General features: G+C 45.3%; 1 protein-coding gene across 3 annotated transcripts in view; it reads right to left on the reverse strand.

Moving 5' to 3' along the window:
* Nucleotides 1-22,619, reverse strand: part of FIRRM (FIGNL1 interacting regulator of recombination and mitosis) — a 387,122-nt gene that overhangs the window by 75,191 nt on the left and 289,312 nt on the right. For 2 of the 3 annotated variants that reach the window (XM_077452604.1, XM_077452603.1), the window contains 2 exons: nucleotides 22,429-22,524; nucleotides 3,330-3,443 (listed from right to left, as the gene is read on the reverse strand). In XM_077452604.1, the coding sequence (XP_077308730.1) occupies nucleotides 3,330-3,443; nucleotides 22,429-22,524 (210 nt within the window). The remainder of the gene's footprint in view (nucleotides 1-3,329; nucleotides 3,444-22,428; nucleotides 22,525-22,619) is intronic. The other variant, XM_077452605.1, reaches the window with a different exon arrangement.

Below are 22,619 nucleotides of genomic sequence, written 5' to 3' on the forward strand. Positions count from 1 at the left end.
AGAGTACCCCTCCCCAGGGTGCTCTTACCTTAGGAATGCTGGAGGTAGTGTCTGTTGGTTGAGCATCAGCTTCGGACATGACTGCAGGTGGCTGCTTACTACCGAGTCTCACGCTGCCTGTGCGCGTTCCCGACTCATCTCCAGCTTGTGCCCAGCCCTCCTATCAGCTCCACAACCCGGAACCGGAAGTCGATCGTATTCGAGGTCACGCCTTCATCTCCGCCGGAAACTACGTCGCCCCGGCCTGCTCGGCTCCAAGAAAAAAAGGTGGTCTGTACCCTTGTACAGGGAAATCCGAACGGCTTAGCAGCTGTATCCCTGTAGAAGTGATAAGAGTCCCAGACGACCTGAAGCTGCGCTTCACTAGGAAGGGGTGGCAATACCTGGTGAGGTAAGTAAGCCGAAAGTCAATTCGAATGGCTTGAACCCACTTTCTCCTTAGGAAGCACTTGCTTCTTTTTACAGGGTTCTTGACAAAAAATGGCCACAGCCTCCCTGACTAATCGGCCTGGTCCCTGCACAGTGTCTCCCCTCCAGAGGAAACACTAATAACTGAGGTCCGGCAGGGGAAGTGAGAATTTATGGGCTGGCGCAGTGTTTCCAGAGGAAGAGGAGGAGACTTTCTCTCATAGTGGCTGTCCTGAAAGACGATTAGGGAAATCCAGATAAGTATCTTGGATGATTGTGTGAGGTGTCTTTTACAGGCAGCTTTAGCTGTCCAAACTTTTAATCATAAGATTCTGCATATGGACAGAGCTGGGCATGCGGGAGTAGAGAGCCTTTAAAAGCATTTTCAATGTCATTTTCAATGCCCCGGGAAGGAGGAGGGCATTTTTTTTTTTTTAACAGTTTTTATTTGTCTCCAAAAGGAGAGGTACTTCATACAATCATACATTACATATATATATATATACACACACACACACACACACACACACACACAGTGTACAGTCATTCACTTAGGTCAGTATATTACATATAGGTACTACAGCATAAAACAGTTTGTAACAGTCTGGAAAAAGTACAGGCAAGGGTAAATAGCATACATTGGAATATTCAACTATGCATGTATTACTTCAATCAATTCCTAAAGTCAATAATAGATCATCACAGTCCTGTACTAGGGGAGGAGAGGGGGGAATGAGAGGGGGAGAAGGGAAGGGGACAGGGGAAGAGCTAAGGAGTGGGGGGGGGGGGGGGGGGCACCAGGGTAACACTGTATTAGAGAGGAATGGACCTCTGTCTCCTTCAATAGCTCCTAATCAATACAAGGGTGTTTCATTGAGGAAGCCCTTGACATGTCAACCAAAGCTATCCATGGCAGAAGAAAAGACCTCAAGTGACAGAGGGGTGACCTAAGCCCCAGAAACATCTGAGGCAGAACTTGAAATTGGGGCGGATGTTTGGGGTATAGCGGTAGGCACATGAAAGTCAAACAAGGGGAGCATAGTCTACAAACTTCACAGACTAAAGGGGTCCCTTACCAAGCAGCTTCATAGAGGGGAAACCAGTACACTGTTCAGTCATTGCCGTGGCAGAGGTGACACCCATACACTAAAGGTTTGCAACAGAAAGGTAGGCAGTACCAAGAGGGATACTTACATGGCCACCACTGCTTACAGGTGTCCATCAGTGTTTTAGAGCTTAAGACTGGGTTCACACTGCGGTGCAGATCACATGCAATGTCTGTGCAATGCAAATTCAACCATACAAACTGTATGGCTGAAATGGCATCACATTCGCACCAGAATGGTGTAGGATCCCTTTTTGGTCCGCACTGAAATTGGATCGCATGGGTGTTCACACATGCGATCCAATTCCTCTACCATTTGATAGTTCGCACTGCGATCTGATCTGGGGGTTTCATTAACTTTACATTGATTTAGGCACCATGCAGGAGCCCGCACAGGAATTGCAGGGTTTCCCGCATCACACCAGTGTGAACCAAAAGGGTGCCCCTTCCATACACAGAAATTACACTCATCCAGGCAAAATGCCTACAAAAAAAAAACATGGCAGCTACAGCCTACAGTACAGGGAAGAGCCAGACTGGCTGTGTTATAATGAGATTGCAGATGCCACCTAGGACAACAGTGGATGCCAGACCTGGGCAGGTACATGTGGACTCCCTCCGCACAGTAAACCTACACATCCCCCAGACACAAGGTTATACATAACACCTGGGTTAGAGAAGGAGAGTGCATCGCCTGGGTGATGTCCTATTTCTGATGCGGGGGACCTGCATGACGATGCTGGCTGGTACTGCCAGTCTGTGGAAGCATGCTGTGATTGGACGGTCAGGACTGGCTGGTCATGAATGCCTCTCGGTTAGTTCTCAAAGGCTGCTCTGTGCGTGGGACAGAGCTGTTGCAACTTTTCATTTTGAGAAACTGCATGCTCTGTCAGTTTTTTTGGGGGGGGGGGGGGCAGAGTACAATGATCTATAATGTCACCGAGAACATCACTAAAACTCACGAAGAATTCCAGTACAAATTCTTGGGTCCTAACTCCTAGAGCACTGCTGTTGTCAGGAGATGGTGGGAATGGCCACCAGCAAGTGCCATGCTTAGGGTGTTTTTTTTGTACCTAGCATCCTACATCCAGTGGTCAAGGTCAACCGATCTATGATATGTCCTAAAATGAACAGAAGAGAAAACACATTACAGACAACCGCCTCCCCCACCAGAGAGCCGCAACAAATTATTGGCAGTGTAAAATGAATTAGTGGACGGAATTGGCCTGGTTGGTCCCTTGAGAGATGATCTCCCCTAAGGTACAAGTCAAAAAATGTTTTCATAGGGAAACCAATCAAAATACACATTCATGTTAGGAAAAGGGTCACAAGTAAAAATCCCAGTCAAATTTCATAAAAGTGAATAGCTCTAAAATGTAGTGTAAAACTTTAAAGCAGAACTTCAACCTAAATGTAAAGGTCCACTTTTAATAATCCTCCCCACCTAGTTTTGGCAGGTACAGTCTTCCACTTCTGCTGGAAACGCCTAGGCGATTACACTGGAAGTTCAGCCTTCTCACAACCTCCAGGGATGTGTCACAGGTTCCAGGTGCCTGTGAGACCTTTCACACAGCACAGTTCATGCATGCAAAGTGGGAAGCCAGCTGTGATCCCTGGACAGGGAGTCATAGCCAGCTTCCCGCAGTAATCGTGCTGGCGTCGAGGACCAGGAGACCAGTGAAGAACCAGCCCAGGTGAGGACACCCTGATCCTCTAAGAATCAGATTTAGAATGTTTCCACCCACCTATGATCATAATAGCTTGCTACAAATGTTTACATTTTACCATAAAACATTTATACATGGTGAAAGGTTACCTGTGCTTCCTGTGGAAACAGAATGTTTGCTAAGCTGGATAAAAAGTCCAGCACTGACAATTTTATCTGTGCAGGAGAGTCCTCTTGACACAAAGAAGGGATTAACGATAAAACCTAGAATTAGAAAAACAAAGTGTTAGGTAAATCATTCCTATTGTAGAAATCTTTACACTGCTAAACTAAAAGAACTCTAATATGCATGCAAAATACAATCTATGTATCTTTGCTTCTTCATAGGCATGTTTAACTTTAATTCAAAACCAAATTTACAGGTAATTCTAGATGCTTTTGTGTTTCCTTCTGGATAAGTCAAGGTCTCTTTATCCAAGGCGTTAACCACCAATGCTCTACTCTTTAGGGATACGATTTTCCTATGGACCAAATGGATATGAGAGAGAGAGAGAGAGAGAGAGAGAGAGAGAGCGAGAGAGAGCGAGAGAGAATTGTTGTCCAACTTTCCGCCAACATCTGTTGGATGGCAGGCTAGTACGTGTACACAAGCCCATCACACAAAAGTCCAAAGTACAAACACGCATGATTGGAATCAATGCTCACCAAACACGACATTAGCAGAAGGTACCTAAAGGGTGGCGCTCCAGAGCTGGCACAATGGAAAGCACTCCCCTAGATCTAACTATGCTTCACAACAGAGATTCTTCCATCCACATGGTTTACATCTACTATATATATATAAATATATATATATATATATATATATAAAAATATAAGTGTGCAACCTTTTTGTCATATACTCATAAATTACATTAAATAATTTGAATATCAAACAATAATGATGAAAAATGCATAAATCAAACATCAATATAAACATATCCAGTCCACAGTAAAAAAAAAAAAAAAAAAAAAAAGTCTAATTATTTGTTTGATCTCTAGAACTTGAGATCCAATCCTTCTTTCCCTGCTGGGGAAGGCACCTTGCTAAAACTCGGTTTTTTTAAATCACTCTTCATTAACCTCCCTGGCGGTATCCCCGAGCGTGACTCGGGTTTGGTTTTTCTTGTATAATCGGTAACCCCGAGTCATGCTCGGGGTAACATTGCAGAGCGGCGAGCGGATATCTTTCCTTCTCCTGGCGCTCCAGCGATGTTCTACCCTGTCCTCCCCTGTGATCGCCGACGCGATCGCCGGCGAGATCACGGCATCCTGACTTCCTGGTTCCGTTCCCTGCGAGCAGCAGCGGCGCATGGGAGCGGAACTGGGTGGGAATTTCAAAAAGTGAACACAAAAACACATAAATAGAGGTGATACACTGTAATCTTAGAGGATTACACTGTATCATCTCTATCTGACTGATAACTATACAGTGCCCCTTGCCTCCAATAAAATAAAATCTAACATGGCATCAAAAAAGCGCCACTTCGTTACAAAATCGCCATTGGACCAGCTGAGTGACAGCGGTAGCAACACGGAGTTGCTCGCAGAAATTAGCGATAGCGAGTTGTGGGGAGATTTGTCGTCTGACACGGATCTGACAAGTGACAGCAGTGATGATCCTGCACCTGACCTCAGAGATGTGCGCAATTGGTGCCCTATCGACTGCAATACAGACCAGGTAGCGCCATCAAGATTCCCCTTCACTGGATCACCTGGGATGAAGGTAGATGTCGAATGCGACAACCCTCTGGCATACCTGCAATTATTCCTCACTGAGGATGTAATTGAAAAAATTGTCACAGAGACAAACCGCTACCAAGAGCAGCAATCCGCTACTCTGCATGCCAGGTTTTCCCGAAACAGAAAGTGGGAACCAGTGACCAAAGAGGACATCTGGCAGTTCCTGGGACTCATTCTTCAGGGGGTGGTGGGGAAACCACTCCAGAAATGGTACTGGACCACCAATAAATTACTGGCCACTCCGTTTTTTGGCGCCGTGATGTCCGAATACCGCTTTTCCCTCATCATGAAGTATTTCCACTTCACAAACAATGAGGAGTTTGATGAGGTCATGCATCCTGCACCCAAACTAAAAAAAAAATCTGGGAGGTATGGCAAATTATCGTGACCAATTTCCACCAGACCTACCTGCCAGAAAGGGACGTCTGCGTGGATGAAAGCTTGGTGGCCTACAAGGGACGCCTGAGCTGGATACAATTTATTGCATCCAAAAGAGCGAGATTTGGCATAAAATCCTACATGCTCTGCGAGTCATCCACCGGGTACATCTGGAATTCGGTCATTTACAACGGTAAAGGCACGAAGTTCAACCCCAGATACAGCGGCTATGGGATGGCCACATCATCAGTCCTCACACTGCTGGAGCCATTGCTGAACCAGGGATATTGTGTGACCACGGACAACTTCTATACGTCTCCGGAACTTTTTGAGGTTTTGCTAAAAAAGAAGACCGATGCGTATGGTAGTTAGGCCTAATCGACGTGACATGCCATCTCTGTTCTCCAGGAAAAAGCTAAAAACCGGAGAAATGGTTGCCTGGCAGAAGGGTAAGATGATGGCAATGCAATGGCGAGACAAGGAGGATGTGTGTCTCATGAGCACGGTGCACAATACCTCCACTGCCATGGTCCACACCAAACGTGGGAAAGATGTGCTGAAGCCGCAAGTCGTGATAGACTATAATTGCACTGGGAGGGGTCGACAGAGCCGATCAGGCAATGACATTTTATCCGGCTATGCGCAAGCAGCAAAAAAAAAAAAAATATTATAAAAAGTTTTTCCGGCATCTTCTGGAGCAATGCCTTTGGAATGCATATGTCCTATACAGAGCACAGAGTCGCAAGCCTCTCATTCATGCCGATGTTACCTGGAAGGTGGCTGAGAAGATTTTCATCAAACACCAGACACCATCAGGATCTGCGATCAGACCTGGACGACATGCTGTTGACGTAGTCAACCCAGAACGCCTAACAGGTCGTCACTTTGTGGACTATATACCACCAACCGCAAAAAAAGGCAGCACCTACCAAAATGTGTGTGGTTTGCTGCTCAAAGAGAGAGCAGTGGAAAAAAAAGTCCGAAAAGAAAGCCGGTTCTATTGTCCGGATTGTGAGCTGTACCTTGTTTCAAAATCTATCACACTCAGGATGTTTATTGAATTTTCTTTGTTTGACAAATTTCATTATTTCGCATTACATTATTGAATAAAATTATATTATTTATCAGATTAGGATTCATGATTTTTTGTTTCAAACTATCACATCTGGGATGTCTACTAGAGTCTTGTTTGGTCAGGTTTTAGTAAGTAATTACTAAGAATTGCAGGCCTATAATACATAACACCAAATTTCCATGCAAAAGAATTGTACTGCTTTTGGTATAAAATTCCTGACAGAATCATACCGCCAGGGAGGTAAATAGAGTGAATAATTGGACTTTTTTCACTGTGGACTGGATAGGTTTATATTTTGTCTTTTTCAATTTTTCACCTTTAATATTTGATATTCAGATTATTTAATGTCATTTGTGAGTATATGACAAAAAGGTTGCGCACTGGTATTTTAGATAGTAGAGTAAAATTTCACAATTACATAAAAGCAACTCAGAAGCTGTTCCACTCATATGAAAAAGTGGACACAGCACTATCACATGAAAACACAGATCCAATCATTACGGTTTGACCAAACACATTCCATCAAAGTATTGACCTTTTTTTAAGGGTAGAGCTATAACCTATCCATGGTTCTATTTATCCCAGTCTTTAGGAGGCCGTTATAGTCCTGTGAACACCTTTTACATGTGAGTGGAACAGTTTCTGTATTATTTTTATGTCATTTTAGTTAAAGGGGTTGTAAACCCTTGTGTTTTTTCACCTTAATGCATCAGGGGGCAGGGCCGAGTCATACACTTGGTGGGTATGGAAGCCAAATGATCGACTCGGGAGCACACCTGCAAGGAAACCCCCCCTGGGAGAGCGCTTCTCCTAGGGGGTTATCTGATGTGGGGAGGAGCCGCCAGAGCCATCGAGGGACCCCAGACGATGGTGTTCGGGGCCACTCTGTGCAAAACGGAGCTGCACAGTGGAGTCAAGTATGACATGTTTTTTTTTTTTAAAAAAAGCTTTACAAATCACTTTATAGTAATTTTGACCTGCCTGTAAATTCTATATCTTGGCGTACAATACAGGACACAGGCAACGTATTCAAACATCATGAGTTATAAAAGCTTGTACCTTTAGGTGATTGGACACTGGCAAGCTTCTAAGGACATGGCCACTTGGGGCACCTCCCCTATAACCCTACCCTACTCCGTGGGTCCTCAATGTTTGTAGCAAGCAATACAGAGTAACAAGGAGAGCTTAGAGAGGATGGCCTTTGTCCTGTACCGTACTTCAGGATATGGAATTTACAGGCAAGAAAAAAATCCTCTTATCCTAAACATATAAATACCAGACAAATGCAACTTATTTATATACCATGGGACATTCCCAAGCAATGAACACAACGTTTGGGCAACAAGTAGGCCAAAGGAACTATGCCAACAGGTTCGAAAAAACAAATGTCAAGGACAGGGTCAAATTCACAGTGCCGCTGCAAGAACCATGCGGCCAAAAGCTGCATCCGCAGAATATTAGAGATCGACTTGGTGAAAATTTGATAAAATATAAACAGAAGAACTGGTGGCGGCCTTACACAGTTGGACAACAGAGACTTGGGTCCTTAAAGCCCAGGGCAGTTTTACAGATATGAAGAGGCAATGTAGAGATAATTCCTTTGGATGCTTAGGAGCAGGGCACAAAGATGGCAGAACAATGTCCTCATTGAGATGGAACACTGAAACCACCTTTGGAAAAAAGGATGGTCTTGAGTGTAATACAACCTTGTCATTGTGAAATATAAGGAAAGGCTTCTTACATGAAAGGGCTGCCAGTTCAGAAACATGTATGACAGATATGATGGCTATGAAAAAGGCTACTTTGCTGGCAAAAATCTCCAATATCCCTGATGGTTTCTGCAGGGCAGAGAGAGACAAACTATGGTCCCAGGGATACACAAGGTTCTGCAAGAAGGGCCTAACACCTTGAATAAAGATCGACACAAGGAAGTGTGAAGCCAGAAGTATCTGAAAAAGGATGGATAAAAGGCTTACACCTGCCCTTTTAGGGTGCGAAGAGCAAGATTTAGGTCAAGACTTGTTTGGGAAGGGCAGTATAAAAAGCACAGACTAATCTCTGGGGCTAAATTGACTGCATTCATGCCAGGCACAAATGTGTTAAAATTGATCACTCAGCCAAAGGGCCTGGAAGCAGCTGGATTGTCTTATAGCACATTTGCTGAGGGGGGCTGAATTGTCTTATAGGACATTTGCAAGGGAGCTGAATCCTTCATGAGAAGGTTGTCCAAATAGCACCCTTGCTTGCACTTCTCAGAACTCAGGTCATCCAGGTGGAAGGCTAAGATCTAAGTGGTTGTCTGCAATTGCAAAATGTAGAAATTGCTAATGAGTTGGGAAAATGGGAACATGCAGATTTGCATCTTGAATGTTGGTGTTGCCCTGATCTCAAAGGAAATTACGGACCTTGTGGATTTCATGTGAAATTTTGGAATTTGAAGGAATTTCTCAAGAAATTTTAGGTCCCTTGAACCTGTCTTGTGGTTGTATTGGTACAATGACTGTTGTGATTAAAATGGTATTTCTATATACCTGACAAAGACCAGCTAGGTATAATTACGGCAATTACCACACTTCCAAAACCCACTTAGCACTGCAGCACTAAGGAGACAGCATTTTTCTGAACACAAGAAGAGATTAGTCAAAGTTGGTGTTCAGAGCTTGTCTGGTTTAATTCTGGGCGGGTCTAAAATTTATATGCGCTATTATTAGCCAATCATTGCATAGAACATGGGTGTGGTTAACAGAGTACAGAGGTGTACATTACATATTATTAATTATGTCATCAGCTTTCATGAGTCAGACATGAGTCCTGTGGCCCAGACATATTGAGACACAAGTTCTTTATTTAGACAATACAGAATAAAACTGTTTATGCAAGCTATATTTTCTTATATGTATGCTTTATAGGAAAATCGCTACAGTCTGTAAATACAGAGTTTAAACTAATTAACAGGTGAACCCAAGTTAATCTTATATGAACTTATAAAGATGGAGTCACTCCGGTTCAGCCATATCACAACAATCCCCTCTAAGTCATGAAATCAAATCATGAACATGACTTCTTCTCATTGTGACATACTCATCCCGGTGACCATAGTAAAAGTTAAGATATATTCTATTAGCTGCAGCTGGGTCGGAAGGTCAAGTACCTCGGAAAATCATGCACATAATAAACTTGAATCAGGCATATAAAAGTAATACCATAAGCAAAATCAGTACAACAAACATAGCAATATCCCTAATCCAGGATCAATCCAGGCTCCAGCATTGAAACCAATGGAACAGTACATGCTGAAAATCTGACTGTCCTTGGCGATCTTTTGGTTGATTTGAAAGAAGAAAGTGGTGATGTGGTAAAGGTCTGAACTCTATGTTCTACCCTTTTAAAACCACAGGTCTGAGAAGTTTGTGGCTCAGAGGGATGCATACTGTTTTAGACAGACCCTCACTCTTAGAAGAGAGGGTGCTTTTTCATTGTAAAGAGGGCTGTGGGGAAGCCTTGTGTCAAAAGAAGGGCTGAACTTAGGGTTTGAAACTGAAGCCTGGTTAGAGCATACAGGTGCTTTGTGTTTAGAGGATCGGGGGGCTCCTGAATAAATGGGTTTTGGTACCTTCCTCTGATGAATTAAAACCTTCCCACCCGTGACCTCGTTCAAGAACAGGTCAATTGCTTCACCAAACAGACATCTTCCTTTAAAGGGCATACATGTGCAGCACCTTTGACGGGCAGCTTCCAATGTCCAAACCTTTATCCATTTGATTCTGCGCAAATGAATAGAGATTAGATCCATTCTGATTTTGTTTTTCATGATGCGTTTCAGGACATCTACACAAAAAAGAAGAGCAGAAGACAATTGCATTGCTCTAACAACACGATCGTGAAATGCAGGTTGTCATATGTTGTATATTCATTATCCTAGTCCAGTTAGCTGCAGTTTGACAAACAGAAATATCAGCGAGCCTGGTCATGACAGGTTAAATAGAGCTTTTATGAGCGTCTCAACCTTCCATCAGCAGAATCTTTGAATGAAGAAACATCCTCAATAGGTAAAGTGAGAGGTTTGTTTAGGACAGCAGGATTAACCCAGGAACAGCCCACTTTTTTGCCTATTCTTCTTCCACTGGATACAGTACTGCAAACATTTAGGGGGATTGAAAATATTTTCAAGCGTGATCCAATTGTTTTAAAATACACACCAACTGTTCATGAACAGATAGTGATTTGCAAGTTTTTGCAGGTCTCTCTTTACCCAAAGGGGCTTGGAAAGACAATCTGACCAGTATCAAGGAACTTGCAGACAGAGACAATGAGTTTTTTTTAACATTAGCAAGCATGTTGCATGAAGTTCTGTGTAGGCATTAGAAGACAGTTAGGGTTGATTGAATAATCCTAAGAAAATGAAGAAAAAAAACCAAACTAGATAAGCTGATTTCTCCATGAAAGAGAAGAGGTCCAACAGCTTTAGATGCTTTATAAATAAATAAATAAATAAAAAAAAAAAAGCACCCATGGAGTGGGGTAGGGTTATAGGGGAGGCTCCCCGGGAGGGCATGTCCTCAAAAACTTGCCAATGTTATATCACCTGAAATTAAGAGCATACAACCCATGTTGTATGAATACTCTGCCTGGGTCCTGTACTTTATAATTAAAGCAGAGCTACACGTGCATCTGAGCAGCACAAACTTAAAACACTATATATTAAATTTTTAATCACTTCAATGCAGGACACTTTTACCCTCTTCCCGCTCAGGCCAATTTTCCACTTTCATCCTATTTTTCCACACAAATAGAGGCTTCTTACCTACTGGGCAGTTTTGCACCCTTCTAGCCCAGGCCAATTTTGAGCTTTCAGTGCTGAATTGCCCAGTCATGTAACATTGTACCCATCTGACATTTTTATTTAACAAAAAAAAACAAAAAACTGTTTTCATAGTTTGTTATACAATTTTGCAAACAGGTAATTTTTCTCCTTCACAGATGAGGCTGCACTGATGGGCTCTGATAGGTGGCACTGGTTATCAGTGCCGATGTCCCTTTAACGGAAGCCAGTTATTGGCTGTCTTCTCTCATCACGTTGTCAGCGCGAGAAAATAAAAGCCATGATCAGCTGTCATTGGTTAAAAGCCGATCATGTGTAAAAGGCCCTTTTTCACCTCGCGTTCATCTAGGGGTTTCCCCAGGTAGATGGCCCAAGAACTGTAGAGACTGATGCCAGATCCACTTGAAGGGATTTTTATTTGCGAAAAAATTGTTAACAACACAGTCTCTCAACATAGGGTTAGAGGGTAAGGTAGGGAAAATCCAGATACTCTTAGTGCTAGTGTAAAAAAGTCTCTTGTATCAGCAAATCCAGAGAATAGCCATTCACAGCTGGATTTTCACCCTTATGGATAGTCCTTCTCTCACCAGGCCTAGCAACCAACAGGGTGCTCAGATCAAGAACAAGTCTCTGCCACAGACATTATGTAGGTCATCTTGGTAAACTGAAAATTTGTAGAGCTCTCGTATGGTACCAGTATCTTGCAGCCGGTCCGGCGATACCACACAAGATTGGATTCACTTGGATCTTTCAACATGTCCATGCTCTAGTTGAGAATCCAACCTTTGCGTGGCCTTCTCCCAAAGAGTCCTCCACTGGATACCTTCAGTTGCTGGGCCTCTCCTAATACCGAGATGGCACCGGACCACCTCAGAATCCTTCCTTCAGTTTCCTCGCCTCGGAATAGCCAACCCCAAGACATAATATTGGCTGGATCCGCACCCCAGGCCATGGAAGTCCTGGGGGCTGGTCAGGAGGACCAGGACCATCAGCCAGAAACCACTTCTGGACCGGAAACCCGACACACCTTATGTACCCTCTCCCAGGATGCACAGCAAGAGTGACACTCCCACTAGGCTGGTTCCCAGAGAGATTAATCTTAATGCACCCAACTAGACTGTGTTTCAATACCTGCCAAAAGTGACAGTGCTACCTATGGCCAGGCAGAATACCCTGCAGTCCAGTCAGACTGGTGCTGAGGTCAAAAGGGTAAAGTTAAATGACAAAACACAGCGCGTGCTCTTCAGGAGCAGGCGCTACATTTATTTTTTGCTAAATAAACCAAAAAAGAATAAAAATTTTGCAAATACATAATCTGTCTTCATAAACTTAGTCTGGTTGAAAATAGTTCACCTAGTTCAACCAATAAAAAGGGAAAAACAAACAAATAGGATTTTTGTCCCCACCGTAAAATCCTTTTCTCTGAAGTTCATTGACAAACACAGCAGCTCTTCTTGACCTTAGGGTTATATCTTCCCTTTAGGAGAGGACTAGGCAGAAAGTGTTAAAAACAGCAACACTTGCACAGTACCGCCCAAGGGATGGTCCTACTGGCTATAACCTCTCACACTGCATCCAGCAGCTCAGTTTGTCATAAGCAGTACAAACAGAAATAGGAGGGGTAGGTGCCATGTCTGTCAATGAACTTCAGAGAAAAATAGGATTTTTGAATAAAGCTTTACAGCTTACCTGTGAAATTATTTTCTTGGTAATACATCACGGGACACAGAGCCTTCAATACATAGTGGGTTAGATAGGCACCTTTGGTGATTGTACACTGGTTAACCCTAATTAAGGAGAATTCCTCCCCTATATAACACCTCACATTTGGGGAGCACCTCAGTTTTATAGCAAAGCGATAAGTAACCACGTAAAAACCTGTAGAAGTGCAGGAGATCTGTGTCCCGTGATGTATTCCCAAGAAAAAGATTTTACAGGTAAGCTGTATTCAAAAATACTATTTTCTTGTCCATACATCATGAGACACAGAACCTTCACTACATAGTGGGATGTCCCAAAGCAATGCTCAATTTGAGGGGACGGAGACACAGATCAGGAACATAGACCGCAAACAGACCAGAGGAACTAAACTGCAGCCTGCAGTACACTGCGTCCAAAGGTGGCATCCTCTTGCCCTCTTACATCCACCTGATAGAATCTAATGAATATATGGACTGAAGACTAAGTCACAACCTTGCAGATCTGAGCTATGGAGGCCTGGTGATGCACTGCCCAAGAATCACGAACAGCCCTAGTTGAGTGTGCTCTAACTTAAAATTAGGAGTCTTCCCCTTTATACCATAGGCCTGAAAAATAACTTGTCTAATCCATCTGGATAGAGTGAATTTTGATGCTGCCTGGCCTATTTTAGGGCCTTCTGTCAGGATGAATAAACAATCAGTCTTTCTTATCTTTCTTGGTTGCCTGCAGATAGATACTGACTGCCCTAACATCAAGAGTGTGTAAAGATTCTTCTTCCGTGGACTGCGGATCTGGAAAAAAGGATGGTAGGATTACATCTTGATTCAAATGGAATCCTGAAACATCCTTGGCTAAGAAGGACTGATGCAGACACATCATTACTCTGTCCTTATGCATAATCAAATAGGGGTCTTTGCAAGAAAGAGCTGCTAACGCTGATGCTCTCCTGGCAGAAGATTTAGCTATTAAAAAGTCCAACTTCTTAGTCAAAAGGGCTAAAGAAGCATGGTGCAAAAAGTTTGTCCCTGTAATGTGGACAAAACCAAATTCAAATCCCATGGGCATACTGGAGGTCTGACTGGCGGATTTAAGTGCAGTGCCCCTTGAAAAAAGGCCCGGACAAGGGAATGTGAAGCAAGTGGCTTCTGAAAAAATACTGATAAGGCCAAAATTTGGACCTTGCTAGTGCTCAAGGCAAATTTCATCTCTAGGCCTGACTGGAGAAAGGCCAGGATCCTGTGAATGACATACTTCCTAGGATGCCATCCCCCGGGTTTACACCAGGAAACATATGCCTTCCAGATTCTATAGTAAATAAGCCTTGAGGCTGGCTTTCTGGCATTAACCAGGGTGGCAAGGACTCAATTCGAGAGCCCATGGTCCTTCAGAATGTGGGTCTCAGCAGCCAAACCATCAAATTTAGACTTCGTAAGGCAGGGTGGTATATTGGACCTTGGCAGAGCAGATCTGGCTGGAGAGGAAGGACCCAAGGCCTGCCTACTGCCATCTTTACGATTTCTGCATACCAAGGTCGTCTGGGCCAAGACGGGGCTACTAAAAGGACCAACTTTTCTTCCCTTTTGACTCTCGCCAGGAACAGTAGAAGTGGATTTGGAGGGAAGGCATAGATTAGATTGTACTGATCCCATGAAATTGCCAGAGCATCTGACCCCTAAGCAAGTACATCCCTTGTTCTTGACACAAAGTTGTCCAGTTTCCTGCTGAATCTAGACGCAAACAAGTCTACATCCGGGGTTCCCCATTTTCGACATATGATTTAAAATCTGTCGGGGTGTAGAGCCCACTTTCCTGGACAAAGCTGCTGGTGGCTTAGAAAATCTGCTTGCCAATTTTTTACCCCTGGAATGAAGACTGCCAATAGGTAGGGAACATGCTTTTATGCTCATGTCAGAATGCGATTCACCTCTTTTTGTGCATCCAGACTTCTGGTGCCACCTTGGTGATTGATGTAAGCCATTGCTGTGGCATTGTCGGACTGATCCCGAATAGGATGACCTTGTAGTCTTAAAGAACTGTTCCCGAGGGCCAAATTGCCCAAATTTCTAGGATATTGATGGCAAGAGCCTTTCGGTTGTGGACCATCTTCCCTGAGTACATGTTTCTTCCAGAACTGCTCCCCAGTCTATCAGGCTGGCATGTGTAGTTACGATCTTCCATAGTAGAGGAAGAAAGGCCTTGCAAAAGATTTTTGTTTCAAAATTACTTTTTATTACATTTTAACAAACAACATATTAACATTTATCCAACAATCAACATTCGAAAAAAACAAACATAAAACACTTCCTTTACAGAACGATAAAGGGATCTTACTTTTAGGCTATTATATTTCCTTATTAACTTTCCCTTTACCCTTTCCCTCCTAATCATTCTCCCCACACTCATACAAAGAAAAGAAAAAGAAAAAAGGGAGCACCCACCCCCTCTAGAATTTCCTCTCCCTCTCATCTCCACTGTCACCTCCTTCCGTTCCCCCCGCATCATTCCATGGGACCACTTGTTCCTTTCAGATTATAAATATTCTATCATCTTTCTTGAGGACCGAAATTCTTCCCATTTTTGTCATATTACTGCCTCTAACGGTTGCAAGGAAAACTTTTCTAGATTGAGAATCCACCCTAGGCTTTCCAGATGTTTCACTGTCTTGGAAACACTGTGGTTCAGGTCCACTTCTGACTGCTCTTTGAGTAGCAAATCATCCAGATAAGCTACCATGTTTATGCCCTGGGCTCGTAGATTCGATAAGAGCGAAGCTAGAATCTTTGTAAACACTCGAGGAGCTGTAGCAAGACCGAAAGGAAGGGCCACAAATTGAAAGTGGTGCTGTCCCACCGTGAACCTTAGATATTTTTGGTAAGCAGGAAAAATTGGCACATGGGAGATATGCATCCTTGATATCTAAAGATTACATAAATACTTCCCCTTGAAGGGTGAAGACCACTGAGTGGATTGACTGCATTCGGAAGGACCGAATGTGCAGGAATTGATTCAGGTCTTTTAGATCTAGAATGGGTCTGACATCTCCATTTGGTTTTGGAACTATGAAGAGATTCATATAAAACTGCTCTTCTGGGTTCACCTCTACTATCACCCCTTGGGACAGTAGGCGATCTAAGGCCAGAAGAAGCAGCTTTCGCGTTACTGGATCTCTGGAGGCCCTTGACCTTATGAATTGAGATGATGGAAGCTTTAGGAACTCTAGCTCGTAGCCCAGAGCTACTGAGGAGACTACCCATCTGTCATGAACCTCTTTCCGCCAGGCTCCAACAAACTGTAGGAGCCTTCCCCCCACTCGGCCGAGTGGGGTTGCCCCTTCATAGGGATGCTTTGGGGCCCTGCTTGGCAGATTTTTGTCCCTTTTGACTTCTTTTGACTTTGGGCCTGACCTTGGGCCTTTCCTCTGGAACCAGATTGGGAAGGCCTTCGCCACTGACTAGAGCTTGATGTTCTAGGGGATGGGGAAAGAGAATGTTTAAAAGATGGCCGTTTACGCTTTTTAATTGGTAAAAGCGTAGATTTACCACCAGTAATTTTTTGGATGAAATTATACAGATCATCCCCAAAAAAGGGCTCGCCTTTGAATGGGAATCCAATGAAGTATTTCTTGCATGATAGCTCAGCTGCCCAATGCTTAAGCCACAGAGACCTGCGCATGTGGATTAACAGGAGGGACAAACAAGATGCTTGTTGGACTGAATCCAAAATGGCATTGATCGAAAAAAACACAGAACTTGAGGAAGGTCTGCATAATTCTCCACTTCCTCACTGGGAAAGAGGTTAAGCATCTACTTAACTTGTTCTATAAGGAATTTGTATAAACCAATGGCTGCGACTGTAGGTTGGACTATAGCGCCAGCCATGGAAAAATAGGATTTTTTGTACTAACCGTAAAATCCTTCTCTCTGTAATTCACCGACTGACACAGCTTCTCTTCTTTAGACCATTGGGTTGTTATGCCACCTTCAGGAGAGGACTAGGCATTACATGTGATAATAAAACTAGAGGGGCAGTCCCTTAAGTAACAACCCCTCAGCATGCTACTGCAGCCTCAGTACGTCAACAAGCTGTACCACGTAAAGAAAAATATGAAGGGCGGGTGCTGTGTCAGTCGGTGAATTACAGAGAAAATGATTTTACGATAAGTACAAAAAAATCCTATTTTCTCTTATATTCACCAACTGACACAGCTTCTCTTCAGTAGACCATTGGGTGCTCAATGGAGAAGCACTACCCTCAAACTGCACCAAAAACTGCGGTAACAAATGCAACAGTGCATTAACTTAAAGGTACTGTACTTTTACCCCAAAAAAAAAAAAAAGGAAAAAATTTGCATACGCCATTGCAACTATACAGCCGCCTGCAAAACTTTGCGGCCAAAACTGGCATCACCCGATGCACTGACATCTACCTTGTAGAACTTTGTAAACGTGTGGACAGACAACCAGGTCGCCGCTTTACACAGTTGAGTGATAGACATTTGATGTCGGAAGGCCTAAGACTTTCCAATTGCCCTCGTGGAGTGGGCCGTGACCGGAAAGGGGGGTACCTGCCCCTTCAAGGTGTAGGCTTGTACTATAATCTGTCTGATCCCCCCTGGAAATGGTGGCTGACGAGACCACCATGCCTTTCCTTGGACCAGCCACCGAAACAAACAGTGAGTCTGACTTCCGTAAGGGAGCTGAAAGAAAGCAAGCGTGTAGAAAGTAGTAAAAAAAACTCTACATACTCTGCACTTCCTAGTAAAATACATTTTACTCTAGTATTCTACTATACTCACAGGGGCGTTTCTGAATGAATAGCAAAGTGTAGCAGACAAATACACCTTCAGACCCCAAACCACGTCCAGAGCATGAAGGGCCACCTCCTTAGGATGTGTCGGCTTAGGAGACAGAGATAACACAATGTCCTCATTAATGTGAAACGCTGAGACTACCTTCGGCAGAAAAGACAGTTGCGGACGCAGCACCACCTTATTCTTGTGGATAAACAGATAGGGCGACTTGCAGGACAAGGCCGCCAGTTCCGAAACCCCTGGCCGATGTGATGGCCACTAGAAAGACCACTCTCTGGGAAAGACTCAACAAGAGAAACTCTGATATTTTCAAATGGCGGTTTTTAAAGTGCAGATAATACCAGGTTCAGATCCCACGGGGGTAACGGACACACCGGAGGGACTACATGTAGCTCCCCCTTGAGCAAAAGGGGACTAGAGAGTGAGACGCCAGAGGTCACTGAAAAAGGACAGCCAAAGCTGATATTTGTCCTTTAATGGTGCTTAATGCCAATTTCAGGTCCACCCCTTGCTGAAGAAACAGCAGGATCCTGGATATAGAAAAGGAGCATGGATGCCATCCTTTCTCCTCACATATGGAGATGTAGGCCCTTCCAGGTATGAAGATATATCTTCCGAGAAGATTTCCTTGCTCTCAACATGGTTGGGGTCACCGTGTCCGATAGACCCCGATTCCTCAAAACTGGCTCCCAACAGCAATGCCGTTAAAGCAACGCCCATTCTCCTGGGTCCAGAATCTGACGACTTAGATAGTCCGCCTGCCATTTCTCCACACCCAGAATGTAAATGGCCGACAGGGCCAGTACATGTCGCTCTGCCCACCGAAGTATGTGAGCGACCACCCGTGCGGCGGCCGAGCTTCTTGTTCCTCCTTGGTGATTGACGTATGTCACAGCAGTGGCGTTGTCTGACTGGACCTTGCGGTCTCATTGACCATGTGGAGAGACATAGCCTGATCACTCTCAGTTTGAGCAGATTGATCAGCAACTTGGGTTCCTCCGTTGACCAGAGGCCCTGAGTCGACTGAACGCCCATCACTCCACCACAGCCGATTAGGCCGGCGTCCGTTGTGATCACCGTCCATTTCAGAGGTAGGAACGACTTCCCGGACTGAAGCACCGGGAACCTCAGCCACCAGATCAGGGAACCCCTGATCCAGGGACAACGGAGATTTGTCTCACTTTGTCATGCTCTCCTTCTGCAGGACTCTGGTGTGGAACTGGGCATATGGTACTGCCTCGAAGGAGGCCACCATGAGTCACAGGACTCGCATGCAGAAGCGCAGCGACGACCACTTGCGGTTCATCAGCAGTTTTACTGCAGCTCTGAGAGTCTGCAGCTTGTATGAAGGGAGAAACACTCTCGCTACCCTGGAGTACAGCAGCAAGCCTAGGTACTCCAAATGCTGAGTTGGTACTATCACCGACTTTTTTAGGTTCAACAGCCACCTAAATTCTTGCAGGGTCTGCATAGTGATCGCCACATCCTCTTCTAACTCTGAGGCAGAAGAAGCTCTCAGGAGGAGATCAACTAGGTAACCAACGATCACGATCCCGTGTTGCCGTAGCAACGCCAATACAGGAACCAATATCTTGGTAAAAAGACTCGGGGGGCTGATAAAACATCAAAAGGGAGAGCCACAAACTGGTAGTGAGCTTCCCCGACTGCAACCGCAGAAACCTTTGATGTCGGAGGCATATTGGTATGTGCATGTCTAAGGATGCTAGGGAGTCCCCTTGATGGAGTGTAGCGACTACTGAGCGAACTGATTCCATTCTGAACCACTGCACTTTCACAAAGTGATTGAGGGCTTTTAGATCCAAGATTGGACGTACCCCTTCCTTCTTGGGAACTACAAACAGGTTTGAGTAGAACCCCTGGAAGCGTTCCGAGTCTGGAACAGGTACAATCACCCCGCGATTCAGCAAGTCCCTTACTGCCACCAAGAGTGGACGGGTATAAGAGGAGAACGGGTATAACTGGAGGAGAAGAATCTGTTTTGCGGCCAAGAGAGGAACTCTATCTAGCCGTAGGAAATCAGATCGCTGACCCATTGGTCGGACAGTCGAGAGGACCACCTGGCTGCAAACTCCAGAAAGCGACCCCCCCACCCGAGTCATGGGTGGGGGCAAACCTTCATGAGGTAGCACTCTTGTTCGCAGGCTTGCGGTTCCAGGGACGTTTTTGTCCTTCTATGGTCGTCCTGTCGGGCTGGGAATGTTTAGCCGAAGCTCCGGGCGGACGAAAGCCATTTGAGCAGAAAAAGAGGGCCCTTGCCTACGGCGTGGCTCCTTAGCCTTCCTGGCCTGTGGGAGTAGAGTACTCTTACCACCTGTGGCATTCTTAATAATGTCATCCAAAGAGGCTCCAAAGAGCCGGTTGCCAAGGAAGGGAAGATCCGTCAGGGCTTTTTTGGATGCCGGGTCAGCAGACCAGCATTCCAACCAAATCAGGCGCTTCGGCACCACTGCTGACACTGAAGCCCTGGGTAACAGAGGGAGGGTATCCAGGGCCGCGTCACAATTGTACTCAAGGCCATGCACTAGTTGGTCTGCTAGTTCCACGCAGACAGGAGTGGAACTAGCCTGCTGTTCTCCCAAATCACAGTGCAACAGTTTTGCCCACTCAGTGTCTGTGACACAAGTGCAGAAGCCAGTACTGGTCGCATGGTTGACCCCACAACTGTAAACAAAGCATGAACCCTGCCTTGGCCTTCCTGTCCATGGGATCCTTAAATGCAGGAGTCCCCTCTACCGGGATCGTGATTACTTTGTTTAACCTGGATACTACAGGACCGCAGAAGCCAACCACTTTTTGAGAAGGCTCTCCTCAAAGGGGCAATGCACCGCAATGATTTCGGGGACCTAAAGATCAGTTGCGGTCGACCCCATTCCTTGTAAATTAACTTCTCAAAATAAGTCAGATACGGGAACACCTTAGGGGAATGGCGGGCTTACGGGACCCAAAAGAGGCCGCTACATCAGCAGAGGGATCTGCTGGCTCCTGAATCTTCAGGGGATCACAGCTGTGATAAGTGCTCCAACAAGCGCTTTGTCGTGCATGGACCCAGACGGGGACTCATCCTCACTGTCCGAATGGTCCAGGTCAGCGTCGCCTGAACAGAGCAGGGGTCGCCAGCCTCAGCAGGGCCCAAGTCTACATCAGAGCTCTGCCCAGAGGACTGGGGGGGGGGGGGGCAAGGGCGGCTTTTTAGCACCTTTGCGCTAACGCACCGCCTCCATCTTGGCAGCGAACGTATTGAGGACCGCCAACAAGGTGTCCAAAAGCACTGCGCATTCCGCAGGCGAACCAGTTGCAATTGCCTGGATTTCGGGGGAAGAAACACCAGTTTCTGAAGCCATGCAGGCCCTACCCTGTCTGTGACCCAAAGGGGACTTAAGACAGTGACAGTCCCACCCTCCTTACTGCTGCTGGCAGAGGGGCTCTTTCCCGCAGGACTCACCACCCTAAAAGGTTCTGCGCTATCCAGCAGGTAGTGCCTGTGGTCTCTGTTGGCTCCCAGGTGCAGAGGAATCAGCTCTGTGTCGGTAGAAGCTGCTGCTAATGGCACTGAAACCGCTCTGCAATGTGCTCAGGCTCCAAGAAAATGGCTGCCCAGCGTCCAGTATAAGGACATAAAACACAGGGTAAATGGCCGCCAGAGCACAGGGGCACATGCTGCCGCTAGAACACGTTGAAAAACGTGTTCAGGCTTCTAGAAAATGTCAGTCGGCGTCCAGTATAAGGACATATCGCAGGGGAAATGGCCTCCGAAGCCCAGAAGAGCATGCTTTCCCTTACCCACACCCAAGATGGCCGCTAATGCAAAAACCATGAAGGACAGAGCTGAAGCAAATGGAGGTGAACAGCGCTGTAAAGGACACAGACCCAGCCTCACAGGCACCTCCAGGGACATAAAAAAACAGGACTCATGACACAGCCAGCGCAGCCCCCCCCCCCCCCCCGGGAAGAGCCCCTGCACTGACACACACACACCGCTCTGCAGCATCCCCCACAGGGATGGGGGGGGAATATGGACAGGGAGAGAAGAGAGGGAGGTGAGGGACCCCCAAACCAACCTCCCAGGGAATGCCCAGCTGCTCAGAAAAACCGAGACAGGGAGAGCTGTACTTCGCAGTCCTGAAGTACTGGGAGACATTCCATTACTGACCCACTCTCTGATCAGTACAGGGTGGCTGCTGGCCCGGCACACTGTGACGCAGACATCAGTAGCCCTGTCATATGTGTGCCCCGGAGCATAAAAGCTCACTGACCACCTCTGGAGCTGAGGTTTCGTCGTGGCCGGCCTAGAGCGGAGCTGCGACCCCCACACTTTAATCGTCATTAAAATCAGTGCTCCCGCCCCAAAACGGCCATTTTTAAAAACATTTTAGGCATTGACCCATGTCCCCTGGGGCAGGAGCCAGGTCCCCAAACCCTTTTTAGGACAGTATCTTGCATATTAGCCATTAAAATTAGCACTTTTTATTTCGAACGTTCGAGTCCCATAGACTTCAATGGGGTTCTAACGTTCGTATAAATTTGCGGTCCGTTCTAGAGTTCTGATGCGAACCGAACCGGGGGGTGTCCGGCTCATCCCTACTCCAAAATGAAAAAAAATATTTTTTCTGGAACTCAAGAGGACTGATAGAGGAAAAAAGTTCTGTGACTCAAGTAGTACCTGTATTAACTTGGCAGATTCTGTTTTCTTTGCAATATATGAAAAAAGATCCAGAAAAAAGCAAAATGTTTCTTGCAGAAGAGGCTGTCCAGCGATCTGATGAAAAAAAGGCCAGATGCTCTCATTATTATTACAAGTTTATTTTAATAGTAAAATATTAACATACCAGACTATGTCGATTAGAAGTAAGT

This window comes from Lithobates pipiens, unplaced genomic scaffold (assembly GCF_037356315.1).
Source record: "Lithobates pipiens isolate NorthernLeopardFrog02 unplaced genomic scaffold, aLitPip1_a1.2 Scaffold_23, whole genome shotgun sequence".
Classification (NCBI taxonomy): domain Eukaryota; kingdom Metazoa; phylum Chordata; class Amphibia; order Anura; family Ranidae; genus Lithobates; species Lithobates pipiens.